General features: G+C 34.8%; 1 protein-coding gene and 1 long non-coding RNA gene across 3 annotated transcripts in view; one reads left to right on the forward strand and one right to left on the reverse strand.

Moving 5' to 3' along the window:
• LOC104859048 overlaps window positions 1-3778 on the reverse strand; it is an 8271-nt gene extending 4493 nt beyond the window's left edge. Inside the window, exons 1-2 of the long non-coding RNA XR_779275.1 lie at window positions 3672-3778; window positions 512-654 (exon numbers count right to left, since the gene is read on the reverse strand). This is a non-coding gene — a long non-coding RNA (uncharacterized LOC104859048). The remainder of the gene's footprint in view (window positions 1-511; window positions 655-3671) is intronic.
• Window positions 1-12899, forward strand: part of Csmd3 (CUB and Sushi multiple domains 3) — a 1090649-nt gene that overhangs the window by 768996 nt on the left and 308754 nt on the right. For both annotated transcript variants that reach the window (XM_010619527.3, XM_033759931.1), the window contains one exon: window positions 7462-7618. In XM_010619527.3, coding sequence (XP_010617829.1) covers window positions 7462-7618 — 157 coding nt within the window. The remainder of the gene's footprint in view (window positions 1-7461; window positions 7619-12899) is intronic.

Genomic DNA, 12899 nt, shown 5'->3' on the forward strand with positions numbered 1-12899 from the left:
AAAAAAAAAAAAGACCAAGACATGAATGTCTATAAATTTAGAAAAAATGTATTTTGCAAATATTTTAGTATAAATGTATTAATATAAAAATTTGAAATATTCAAATGTACCTTTTTTAAAAAAGAAAATACTTTGGAAATAAATATAAATATATATTACATGTATGATAAATATAATATTTCCATAATCATGTAATAATACATTTTGCACTATAGATATTTGACACCTAGAATAAAAATAAGTAGTTTTATAAAAACACATGTAAGTTGTTAAAAATGTATATTTTTCCTAATTGTGAAGATTTTCTTAAGTGAAGTAAGAAATTAAGTCTGTATAAAGTTTGGGAAACATTTCCTATAGTACACTAAAAGTATACCATTTTAATATTAATTAAGGCTAATTTATCCATTCCTATACTGTTCACTTTTCCCTAGCAGGTGAGCAATTCACCACTTGAAACCCTCCCACCTCCACTTCATCCTCTGTACCCTCCCCCTGTTAAAGTAGTTACCTTTGCAGGTTGAGGTATAGCTCAGAGGTGGAACACTGGGCTGTCATGCGCAGAGCCCTGGGTTTGATCTCCAGCACTTCAGATGAGATGTTTATGTCTATGTAGCATTGCTATAGTAGTTTTTTTTTTTTTCTTCAGAATTACTATAGGGAAAAATGTATCAAGGCATAAATAAGAGCTGCAATCATAGTCACTAGTTGGTGTCTGTATCAAATGTGTTTATGAATTAAAACTCAGTGTTTTCCCAAACCAACTATTCATAACTAATACGATTCTTATTAAAATATTCTCTCCTTTCTCTTTGAAATACTGAAAATGTTTATATTACTTTTTGTGTTGAATGATGCTTATTATTTGGAAAATTCTTTTGGCTTAAGAGACGATGGCTTTTAAGTATAAAATAGCCATGTTACTCAAAGCGCTTTCTCACTAAAGTCTCCCTTACTTAGAGTAAAGAATACATGTCATATGTATTAAGTTGGGAAAGGCAGGACCTCATAAAAAGTGACAACCTAAGGTAGGAGATGGTGAAAGATAAAAGAAGGCTGACAAATACTTCAATTTCAGGGTCTTCGGTGGAGCTCAGTGAGCACTCGGTTGTGTTCAGGAGTGCAAGTGGGTCTACCCTGCTAGGCTAGAGTTTCCCAACTGCAGAATCTCCAGCTCCTGCTTGGCATAATGTGCTCTCCTCTTTTCAGCAACTCTCTGTTACAACACTGTCGCCCCGGAATTCCGTGTAGTCGGTTCTGTCCCCGTTGTCTCACCAATCACTCCGTTGTTTTTGTTTCTTTTTTTTTTCCTACCTGAATTTCTGTCATTATTTCATCCGAATGGCTAAGATGTAAAGTTCTAAGACTGAATCAGAGCATAACTCATTTGCTCTTTGCTTAACTCACCAAAGCAATGTTTATCTCGGTTGGTTGGAATCTGATAGCATGTACTTTTCTGTTCTTTTTACGCAGGGTATGGCAGGGATACTGAATGTCTTCCTTCGCCCTCATGTGCAATATATAATTTAATTAATTCTTTCAAATAATGGCTAGAGGAGGTGCTTATTATAGTTAGGCTATAAAAAATGGATAGTGACTAGTTCTGATTGCCAGAGTAATAGGGAGAAACCTGAATACCATTCAGAAATACTACTTTTGTTTTTGTTGTTCTTGCGCTTGTTTTATTTTCTCATAAAGACTAAGCACTAGGTTTACATAAAATAATTTAGCAGCTACAAGAATCTGAGGCAATCTTTTCAGCAAAGCTAGCACTGCAGCCTTTTGTAGTTTGAAGAATTACTTCTTGTACAAAATTTATACTTGATGGGTGATTATGGAGAAGAGCCAGCATAATAACTTGAAACTGGTCTTGAACATTTGAGGGAGAGTTTGGGGGAAAATGACATGTTAATGAAAGATAAGATAGATGAAGGAGCTGAATAATAATATTCTTTTAGAGCTATTATCAGGAGATTATTTCCTTGTTGTTGTCTAAGATGCATGGTTTCCAAGTTTCTCTCCTGTCTGTAATGACAGTTTGGATCTACAGTTGTAAAACACAGTGGTTAGATTTTTCAGTAATTTTTAGAGCTGAATTTTAAATGTAACTATTACTAAAAGTTATATTATGAAAGAGACTGTAGTCAAATTACTAATAAATTAATTAGAATTAAATTACACTTTTTAAAAGTAGTAAATTTGACATCTAATTTCCTAATTAATAGTGCTTTTGAGAGACTGAATAAAAAATGATAAAAAGCCATTGTTTTGAACTAAGGCCTTTAGGAAGCCCCAGCAGATCAAGCTAAAACTCAAACCAGTCACCCATGTGGGGAAGCTCCACATCAACAGACTGAAACTAAGCCATTTATCTGAACTTTTGGAAGATCATGATTATAGATAAAGCCAGATTTTCCGAACAGGCCTGGTCCAGTTGGCAGGATAATGACAGTCCCTTTGTATTAATCCTTTCACAAAAGACGTAAATGCAAAGAGCCTGATGTTAACTAATCATTTTTGTTATGTATTGCCCTGTTTCCACCTCACAAGTAATTCTGTAATGATCAGTCTGCTTTTTTGTTCCTTTGTTTCTGCCTTGTTCAGCCCATTGTCTCTGTTTATAAAATCAACTTCCTCTGTTCACCCCATCAAGAAATTTATTGTTTTATGGAATGAAATGTTAAACAAGCCAATTATGATCATTAAACTAAATTGTCGTTATTTTTGCCCTTTGATAGAGGTGGTCTGTCATCTCTGCTTCCCTAGCTGTGTCTCCTTCTGTTGTCACTTCCAATAGCACCTGACTGATAACTGGATATGTATTTCCTGTACACTATTTATGCCCCAGAAGTCAGCAAACACTACAAATCCCGGAGGATGGATGGATTATTTTATTCATTATCTTGGGTTATGTAGAAATAGATGTGTCAATCGCTACTATATTGCAGATAGCTCAAGATACTGAGGAAATATTTTTCTGGTATTTCAAAATTTCATTCAGTTCAGTAAAGTTGCTCACATTTCTGGCAAACCTGTAAAGTTCTGATATAATCGGGTTTTGATGTTGCTCTTTTCCTCTTAACATTAAAAAAAAAAAACAGCATTCATTCAGGAGCTTCTTCTGTCAGTTTCACTCATATTTTGTACTACAGAGAAGTTTGGCAAAATAATGAAAGCATTCTGGGAGAATTATTTAGCTATACGAATTTATAAGAATATCGAGTATTCATTAATAATGTTAAATTTGTATGCTATACCACCTTCAAATCTGGAGTTGGAAAACAGCCATCTGAGGACTGGGTTGGGTATGATGCCATACTGTTATTGTTTTTTAAAATCATGGGCTCTCCCCGTATCACCTAGGCTGCCCAGCTCTCTGGCTCAAGGGATCCCGCCCACTCAGCCTCTGGAGCAGTTGAGGGCAGTAGACGTCTGCCCCTGCACTGGGCTGACACTCTTTTTGTAAATAAAATTTTGTTGGGAAAGCCATGATAATTCATTCACTCATTGTCTGTGGCTACTTTTGTGCCACAAGGGTAGGAATGAATGGTGGCGAAAGAAGTAGTACAGTCCCGAGAAGCCCACAATGTTTATCATCAAACCTTTTTCAGAAGGTCTGTCTTCTTTCTATAAAAACAAATATATGTTTTAAAATATAAATGAGAATACACCTTCACCAGACGCGATTGAGAACTGTTGAACACTTTCCACCACGCACACCCATGATCCAAACCCCCGCATATCTCCCAAGTCTGCTTTCTGTTCCCTGGTATCCTTGGTTACTTCCTGCCTCAGAAGCACTCTCTCAATGCTTTCCGAGTAGAACGCTGTGCTGGGCCTTATGAGGTCCTTTCATTTGTTGCCATACTTGAGGTCACAATTATGAACTAATTTTTCACAAACCACAAGACTCTGATACAGAGATGAGACTTCAACTTTGTTTTTTTAATCAAAGCTTCTGGAAAGCTGACCCTTCACTACGTCATCAACTCCCTTAGTAAAATCTAATAACTCATAACTCATATAATTGAAGAAAAACTGTATGTAGCTAGTAAAAAGCAACTGGGTACACATTCAGATTCTCTACTCTGTTTCATACTATCTTTAGGGAGAATAGAATAAGTTTTAGAACAGAACTCTTTTTGGTTAAACAGTGCAATTTTTCTTTTTATTCAGACTTTGACAGTTAATTTAATGTATTTGTGAAACTGATTTGTTTCCAAATCACAATCTATAAAGCAAAAGACCAAAAATGAAAATTCTAATATTCTAGAGGAGAAATAATGTGGAGGTTTGAATCATCACACATATGTGTATGTGCTATTTATTTTCATTCTTCAATTTAGTTTCTGCTCTCAGATTCAAATCAACTTCATGTCTTCTAATGATCCATTTATGATATCCCTGCCCACAAGTACTTTGAATGATGAAAGTAGTTTATAAAGTTTCACCTGACAGATTGAAAAGGATCTGCACACCTTAGCTAATATAAGGCCTTGATGAGATTCAATAATTAAAATATGGCAATGTTAAGTTCTATTTATTTCTGGTGTAATATAATCGAATGAATTGCAGCCTTTTAACAAATTACAATCACATCAGAGTAATATTAGTGTTACAGAAGTTGTCATTGCTTTCCGTGATATTAACTCTTAAGTCAATGTAAAAATATAAAAAGGAAAAAGGAAGATAGAATAGGCTTAATAAAAATATATTCAAAGATTTGAATTTTAATTAAAATAGTAAGATAAAAAGTTGCAGTCTCAAGTAAAAGCTCTATGTAATTCTAATCAGATCTAGTTTAACCACTCTGAACTATAAATTTACTTTTGGAAAAGAGGCATCTTCCGTTTTGTTTTGTTTTTTTTCTTATTTGTATGTGTGCATTCATGTCTATGTCAAAGGTAATCTGTCTTCAATTATACTGCTTTATTCTTCCTTGTGACCTTCACGCTCTTACATCGCATATTCCAATATATTTGAAGGATTTCATTGAAAGATAAACATCATTGACTTATAAAAGTTCTTTTTTAAAAAATCTTTAAATTGATATTTGTTTTTCACTTTGAGGAATTTGGGGTATTCAGTATTTCATACTTGAATGATTAAATTTCATTTTATGGTGGAACTTACATATCATTTACCTTTTGATTACATTGTTAAATAAATTGTAGCTCATAGGTTTTAGTGTTGAATTAGGTTCTCTTAGGAGAATTTAAGGTAATTATATTTTTAAAGCATTATTTCATTTATCATATTTTTTTCTTTCAATTTTTACGTTTTAAGCATGTTTTAAAGTTCCTTTAAAAAAAGAAGTATGCTTCTGGCTTTAAAAAGTAGATTTGATTAAAGGGTCTTTAATGTCACAAAATCTGGGTTATTTTTTTTTAATCTTCAAATTAAGAATAATATTTTCATGATCATATCTACAGGGCCCAGCAAAAGTATTGAACTAAATATATGTTGCACTAACTATAGATACAATAATCATTTGTCTGTGACAGTAATGAGAAAACATAAAATCTCTTAATTAAATACACAATTAAGGAAATTAGACAACCAGAGGGAGAAAGACCAAACTAAATAACTAGTGCAAGAGTTGAGAGAGAAGTTTAAATTTAGTTATAACTGAGATGCCTTCCTGGAATATATATGTAATCCCAGCTGCTACAATGGCTGAGGCAGGAAGATCACAAGTTGGAGGTTAGACTGAGCAACCTGGCGGAGCCTGTCTAAAAAGAAAAAAAAAGAAGAGGAGAAGGGAAAGGGAGTGGAACAGAAGAATGGGCTGGGGTCTACCTCAGTGGTAGAGCAATTACCCAACATGCAAGGGACCCTGGGCTTAACCCCCCCAGCCACAAACAAACACACTAATAACAAATCATTAGAAAATATAATTAAAGTACCCTGCACCCTGGAAAAAAGACTTTACAAATTGACCAATGGTTTTAAACTTTAAGATATCAATGGGAGGGCCAGGATTTATCTCAGTGATTCCCCTGCCTGCCTTGCAAGCACAAAGACCCAAGTTCCATACCTGGTACCAAAAAACAAAAACAAACAAACAACAACAACAACAAAAAAAACCCAAGATATCAATGGAAATTTAAAAGATCTTACTTGCTACAGATAACTTAGTTGCTACTAAGAAACACCCAGTAGAAAATTGTTTAAGAAACAGAGGAAGGACATAGATGCACATTTTATGAGAGAAAATTGTAGTACATTGTTGAAACATTGGAGATTGGAGGGGAGATAGACAAGTAGTAACTAAGTAACCAAAAACACTAGAATGTTTTCCTAAATTGATGAAAATCTTTAGTCTGTAAGTATAAAACATACACTGTATTTGAAGAATGCAGATATCAGAAGTACGATGACAATGTCCCAATTTTTAAGATTAGTGTGACATCAATATCAATATGTGGCAAAGATAATTTGAAAAAACAAAATTGTATAAAATGTATTCTAAACAGATTCTTAATTTTAACTGGAAGTCTTAACACAAGAAAAATGTATCATGCACATAAATGCTAGTAATGAAACTTAATATCACACCTGCAACTCTTCTCTTAGGTGACATCATTCTTATGGGTTCCACTTTGAGGAAACACTGTGCTGAAGCAAAATCACTGGAGTAGGAATCCAGTGACATAATTTTTACTCTAATGCCAGGTAGTGGGTAAGTAATTTGAGGCAAGAGACAGGAGGTCTTGAAGCAGAATTTCCAGGGCTTTTCTTTTCAGGGTCATTCACCTAAGTCACCACTCTCCTCCGCTCTGAGGAAGTAAATTATAGGGAAGATTCGCCTGGAGGAGCCTAGGGATTTAGCTCAGTGATAGAGCGGTTGTCCGACCTAAGTGAAGCCCTATGTTCAGTCCTTAGTAGTGAAAAAATATAGAGAGATTTGTTAGGTAATATTAATCACTGGAGTACCAGAGATCATTCACACATCTAAAATGTTATTGCTCCCAGGAAACAATTTTCACTGACACGGGGATAATAAAGACCACATTGAGAATGAAGTCATAAAGGAAAATGGATAGTATTGTGCATTGTAGGCAAACCTTGAGATTCATCACTGCAAATGTTTAAAAACATAATCTGGAAATACATGAACATGTTGGTACAGAAGTCCCATAGTTTGAAAACTTTCTGAAATGCAAGTATCAGAAGCCCATGGGGTCACATTTGCAAGGTTTAATTCGGCATGAATTATAGTTTAAAAAAAAAACTAGCTCGTCAATATGAAGAGAGTAGAGCACTTTACAGTAGTGACATTGCATGGCTCTGATCTCAGTAGAATTTATATCGACTGAAGACATGCCTGTAATTCACGGATAAAAAGCCAGATGAGAGTGTGAGAAGTTTAATCTTTGAAAGAGGGAGTATGGTGGAAAGACGAGGAGGAATTTTCTACGATTGCAACAGTTACATTTTAACTTTAAATATATTTTTCAGATTTATGATGGAAAAGACAAAACAACACATCTCCTAGGTGCTTTCACTGGTGCGTCTATGCGAGGACTCACACTGAGTAGTACTTCAAATCAGCTCTGGCTAGAATTTAATTCGGATTCTGAAGGGACAGATGAAGGCTTCCAACTTGTCTATACCAGTAAGTATCGTGGAAAAGCAAAATGGTCAAATACTGATGCTGAATCCTTAGTAAGGCGAAGCAAGATGCAATATTTGATTATCAATTTGCTGTTTACAACTGCCTTCTCCATTTATAAATTTACCCCAACAACTGGATAAATTAAAGCTGTTCTAGGTGTTGTCACCGTTACAACTAAAACAACTAAGGTTCAGGGAGAATAAATGATTTTGAACTCTAGGTTTATTTGTGTCTGTGTATTTTATTTTTATTTTTATTTTTGATACAGGGCATTGAACTCAGGACCTTGAGCTTGCAAAGCAGGTGGCGGAACCACTGAGCTAAATCCCTGGCCCTGTTTCTGTATATTTTAAATAGCAGGATTCTCCCTATCCAATGTTTTTAAAAAATACAATTCGGCTTCTTAACAGATATTTGAGTTCTCATCTAATTGCAAACTGCATACAATGCTTGTGCAGTGATAATTCTTGGTCAGTCATTAATGATAACTGGATGGTGTCAGATGATTCCAAACCAAAACTTACCTAAAAATGTGTTTGCTGTGCTAAATTTTTGTGCTGAATTTTCTTATTAATAAATTCATGCACTTATTATAGCAATGGCAGCTATTCTGACAAATAATAGAAGTTCAGTGACTCGTAATTACAGGTAGGTGGTTACACTGATTGTTATATGAATGAATGAACTTTGCTAGTGTCATAATATAAGAAATGAACTAATTACATCAATGAGCAAACAAATCCACTTAAAACTATATTGTTGAGTTACTGTGTAACACAGTTACATTCTAATTAGAAAATAAAGTACATATAAAATAAATGGTTATCTTTTTTGTTTAATAAATTTTCAATCTGTCAGATTAAATTGATGGTTGGAAGTGTAGAATACTCATTATATAGAAATAAATCGTTAAGTAGCAGTATTCAGAAGTCTTTATTGCTAAATATTCATAAAAACCTGATCCCTTATACAAGTTCTCAAGAAGTTAGATGAGTGGAAATAAAAATAGGTGAATTAAAAATGTTAATACATCAAAGATTGTAATACTGAGCTTTAAAAGAAATTTGAGTGAAATGATCACTTGTTAAAATATTCTGTCTCGTTGGTATGAGAAATAAAGAATAGGAGTTAAGGACACTTTATATTGATGTATTTGGGTCCATAATACCGAGGGATTACTTTTGCTACCAATTTACTTCGAGGTTTTTTTTCAGCCTATAGTAGAAGTATTACATTATGGACATTAACAAAACTTGATTGAACAGATGGAATACTGTACACATGTTTTGAAATCTTCGGAACAGTGTTTCCAAAATAATTTTTCAAGAATCCCACCCAGACAAGAGTGTCCCACCAAATTGTGTCTGCAGGTATTATTGTAAAATGGACTAAAAGCAGGGTTACTGACTACTAGTGTTCATATAAAATTTCTGTGATCTGTTACAAAGTTACTTAAAAACAAACGTTTTCATCTTGCCCTTTCTCTATTTTCTAACAGAATTGCAGCCAGTTTAAGATCATATTGCCAATAACAGCCATAATGTTTTCATAATAACCTTTCTTTGTTTTGCTGTATTTTTCATTTCTTATGGTCTAAAATGTTTACAAATTTCATAGAGAAATCCTAGATTTCTTTTTCTGAGACATAAAATCTGTGTAAGGAGATCATTACACAAGCTACTAGAAGTCATTTGACATACTTTCATTTAAAATTATATTGATTGCTAAGGTGTCTGGAATAACTAAAATCATTTACTTTATTGCCAATAGTGTGAGCTATAAGCTGTCAGAAAAAAAACCTTTATGAGAAAATTTTGGAGTTACTTTGCGTAACAAGCTGTTCATTACAGGATGTACGTTGTCATAACGATTTTAAATTATTGAGTTGAGAAGAGGGTATAAAAGCAGTTATTTTTAGAAAGACAAATATATTTCCATAAATCGTGTTCAGTCTGAAAACTGAGGTTTAAATGCTTCAGGGTCCAATGTGGTACTAAATTATTCAGAGTCCTGTTCAGGGTGTCTCTGGAGATCACAAATGAGTGAGCATCATACAGTTTTGTGACTACAACAGCACTCCGATGGGGGAGAGTCCTAAAATCAGTAACACTTGTAATTGATGGTATTTATGCTTAATATTACTTCTGGTGTTTACATTAGCAACTTTCCTGCATATCTACATTTATCTAAGAAGCCACCTGCAGGTTGAACTTTGACCAAAGCTTGTCCTCATCCCGCAAATATGTTCTTCATATTCAAGCTCTATCACCCAGGGGCAGGTGGCTTCTCTTCAAATCGGGTCCAGCACGGGCATCAAATGGGTACTGAACTCTGAGATCTGTCTCAGATGTTCCCCTGGAACTTTCAGCCAGAGCTAGCTAACATCTGGACATTTATTCTGTGGCTGTGTATTTGTACATCTAATGCAATGGTTACCACACTGCTTTGTGGTTATACTTTTTTACAAATATATTGCATGTGATTCTTAGGGGACTATTTCATTTGAGTTCAAATGGACCTTTTTATGTACTCCTGGTAAACCAAAATGGAGTTTGAATACTGATTTGATACAATACTTTTGTAGGATCAAAAGTTTCAATTGGGCTTCCATTAAAATGTTCACAAATGTTTAGAGCCTGTAACTAACCAATTTCTGAGTATAAGATAGTGTCCGTATGGTGTTCAAATATAAGGGAGAAAAAGGAAAAGGCCATGTTTTAGTGTTCAGTTGTCTGAGTGGAGTCGTGTGCAAGGCAAATTCCAACATGTCCCTTCCACAGTAAGTTTTCCTTACACAATTCCCAGTACTGTTTTTGAAACATCTGAAAGAACCCTGAGAAATGCAAAGAAGGTCCAAGTATTCATGTAGAAAGAGTCAAAACTGGAGGGCATTTAGTGAGAGGGAGTCAGGTAAGGTTTCATGAAGATGTAGTGTGAAATGTGGAGTTGGTGGTTTCCTAGAAGAAACGCTGGGAAAAATTCCTATAAATGGGATGAGGAAACACACAGAGACCAGGAAGAACATAAGCAATTTCAAGGGAAATAGTTCTATTTATATTATCCCCACATAATTGATTCTTTTCACAGTTCTGGTTCTTAACAGTCACTCTTTAGGATGTCACCAGTTTTGTTGACTTAGTGACACCTACCCTTGCCTGATTATTTTTAGTTTTAGGTAAACTGAATTGCATTTGACTGACATAAAAATGAATAAATAAATTACTGCAGGCTATTATGGTACATTTTATTTCAGCTCTCTTACTGGTCTATTCATTATATACTTAATAAGACTAGTGAATAGAGGCATAGAAGCAATGCTTGAACTACTGCTTTTTGCTTCAAGTAGTAGAACATCTAACCATGGTTTAAACATCTAATACTTATTTTGTTCATTTAAGCAGAGAAAGAATGTGGTTAAGTCATGATTAAGTTGCTCAATAAAATTGAAAAGGCCCCTACTCATTTGTATATATTTTTTTCTATGTTCCTTCTATGTTGTTCGTGGTGGCTGCTATGACTGAGTATATCGAGTTAGGAAGAACAGAGGATCAGGTTCCCAAGCACACATGCCTCCCTTATCAGTAACACAGAATCTTTCCATTAAGCTCAGTGAGCAATCCCCTTATCTCTCTGCATCCAAAACTGCACCATATAGTTATGCTTTAATTTTGCAGTAAGGTAAGCTGGAAAATTAAATATTTGGCAGGCTGCATAATTGTCATAGCCTTAAACAACCTTTACATATTGCCTGAAATGGTTAAATTGTAGATGGGAACAAAGTCAAATATTGCTATTGAGGCAGTAGAGGAGATATTGAGAAAATAACTTATCATGTTTACTATAGTGTACAGCTGCAAAATTATTCAAAAAATATTATGTCCAAATATACTGAATATATTTTCTGTCTGGATTTCTCTGATAGCATGAGATTCAGAGAGGAAAGAATTCTGCTCACCCATTAATAATACTTTTAAGAGCCAGGCGTGGTGGTGCACGACTGTAATCCCAGCACTCGGGAGGCTGAGGCAGGAGGATCACTGTGAGTTCGAGAGCAGCCTGGGCTACATAGTGAGTTCCAGGTCAGTCTCAACTACATAGTGAGACCCTGTCTCAAAAATAAATAATAAATAAATAAAATACTTTTAGCTGTGATACACTAAGAAGACAGTAGTAAATCTTACTCCACTATTAAGTAAATATATACACATGGTACCTGGTATGAAAACCCTTCACTACACTTAATAGTAAAAAAAGTGCCTTATTTTTGTAAAACAAACTGAATCTCTGTAATCCTTGTCATTAAAGCTATTAAGAAAAATCTCATTGTGTCTTTTGAAAGATGTTCCTATTTTCCCAAATACCTATAAGTTCTCCATCTTCTCTAGTTTGATTAGGCAAAATGCTGAGAGCTGTGTAGTTTGCATGAAAACCATCTGTAAGTCAAACTTGGTCGGACTATAGTGACCATTAGGGAATACGACTGTGCTTCCGTTCCTCCAATAACCCAGAGCCCAGCTGCTTTAGTATGAGTTCCAGCAGTCTCAACTACATAGTGAGACCCTGTCTCAAAAATAAATAATAAATAAATAAAATACTTTTAGCTGTGATACACTAAGAAGACAGTAGTAAATCTTACTCCACTATTAAGTAAATATATACACATGGTACCTGGTATGAAAACCCTTCACTACACTTAATAGTAAAAAAAGTGCCTTATTTTTGTAAAACAAACTGAATCTCTGTAATCCTTGTCATTAAAGCTATTAAGAAAAATCTCATTGTGTCTTTTGAAAGATGTTCCTATTTTCCCAAATACCTATAAGTTCTCCATCTTCTCTAGTTTGATTAGGCAAAATGCTGAGAGCTGTGTAGTTTGCATGAAAACCATCTGTAAGTCAAACTTGGTCGGACTATAGTGACCATTAGGGAATACGACTGTGCTTCCGTTCCTCCAATAACCCAGAGCCCAGCTGCTTTAGTGGATCAGGCCACTGTTCTTCATTTTTCTCGAAACAGTGGCTGCCAGTTATACTTTGAAATCTGAATCTGGATTGATAAGAGGAATATCTGCAGGTGTTTTATACAATCCACATTACTTGCTGATACTGCCACAAGGAGGAACTCACAAAAACATAGCTGTTTCCTACACAGCATAGTGCAGTGGTGTCAGATCTATGGCATGCAGCCGCAGGGGGCCATTCATATCACTGAAAGCTCAAAAAGGTTCACCATCCCTGATATAGGGAGTGAGACGAGAGAATGTTACTATTTCCTAACAAAG

This window comes from Fukomys damarensis, unplaced genomic scaffold (genome assembly GCF_012274545.1).
Source record: "Fukomys damarensis isolate Sample0158 unplaced genomic scaffold, DMR_v1.0_HiC HiC_scaffold_5, whole genome shotgun sequence".
NCBI classification, from domain to species: Eukaryota; Metazoa; Chordata; class Mammalia; order Rodentia; family Bathyergidae; genus Fukomys; species Fukomys damarensis.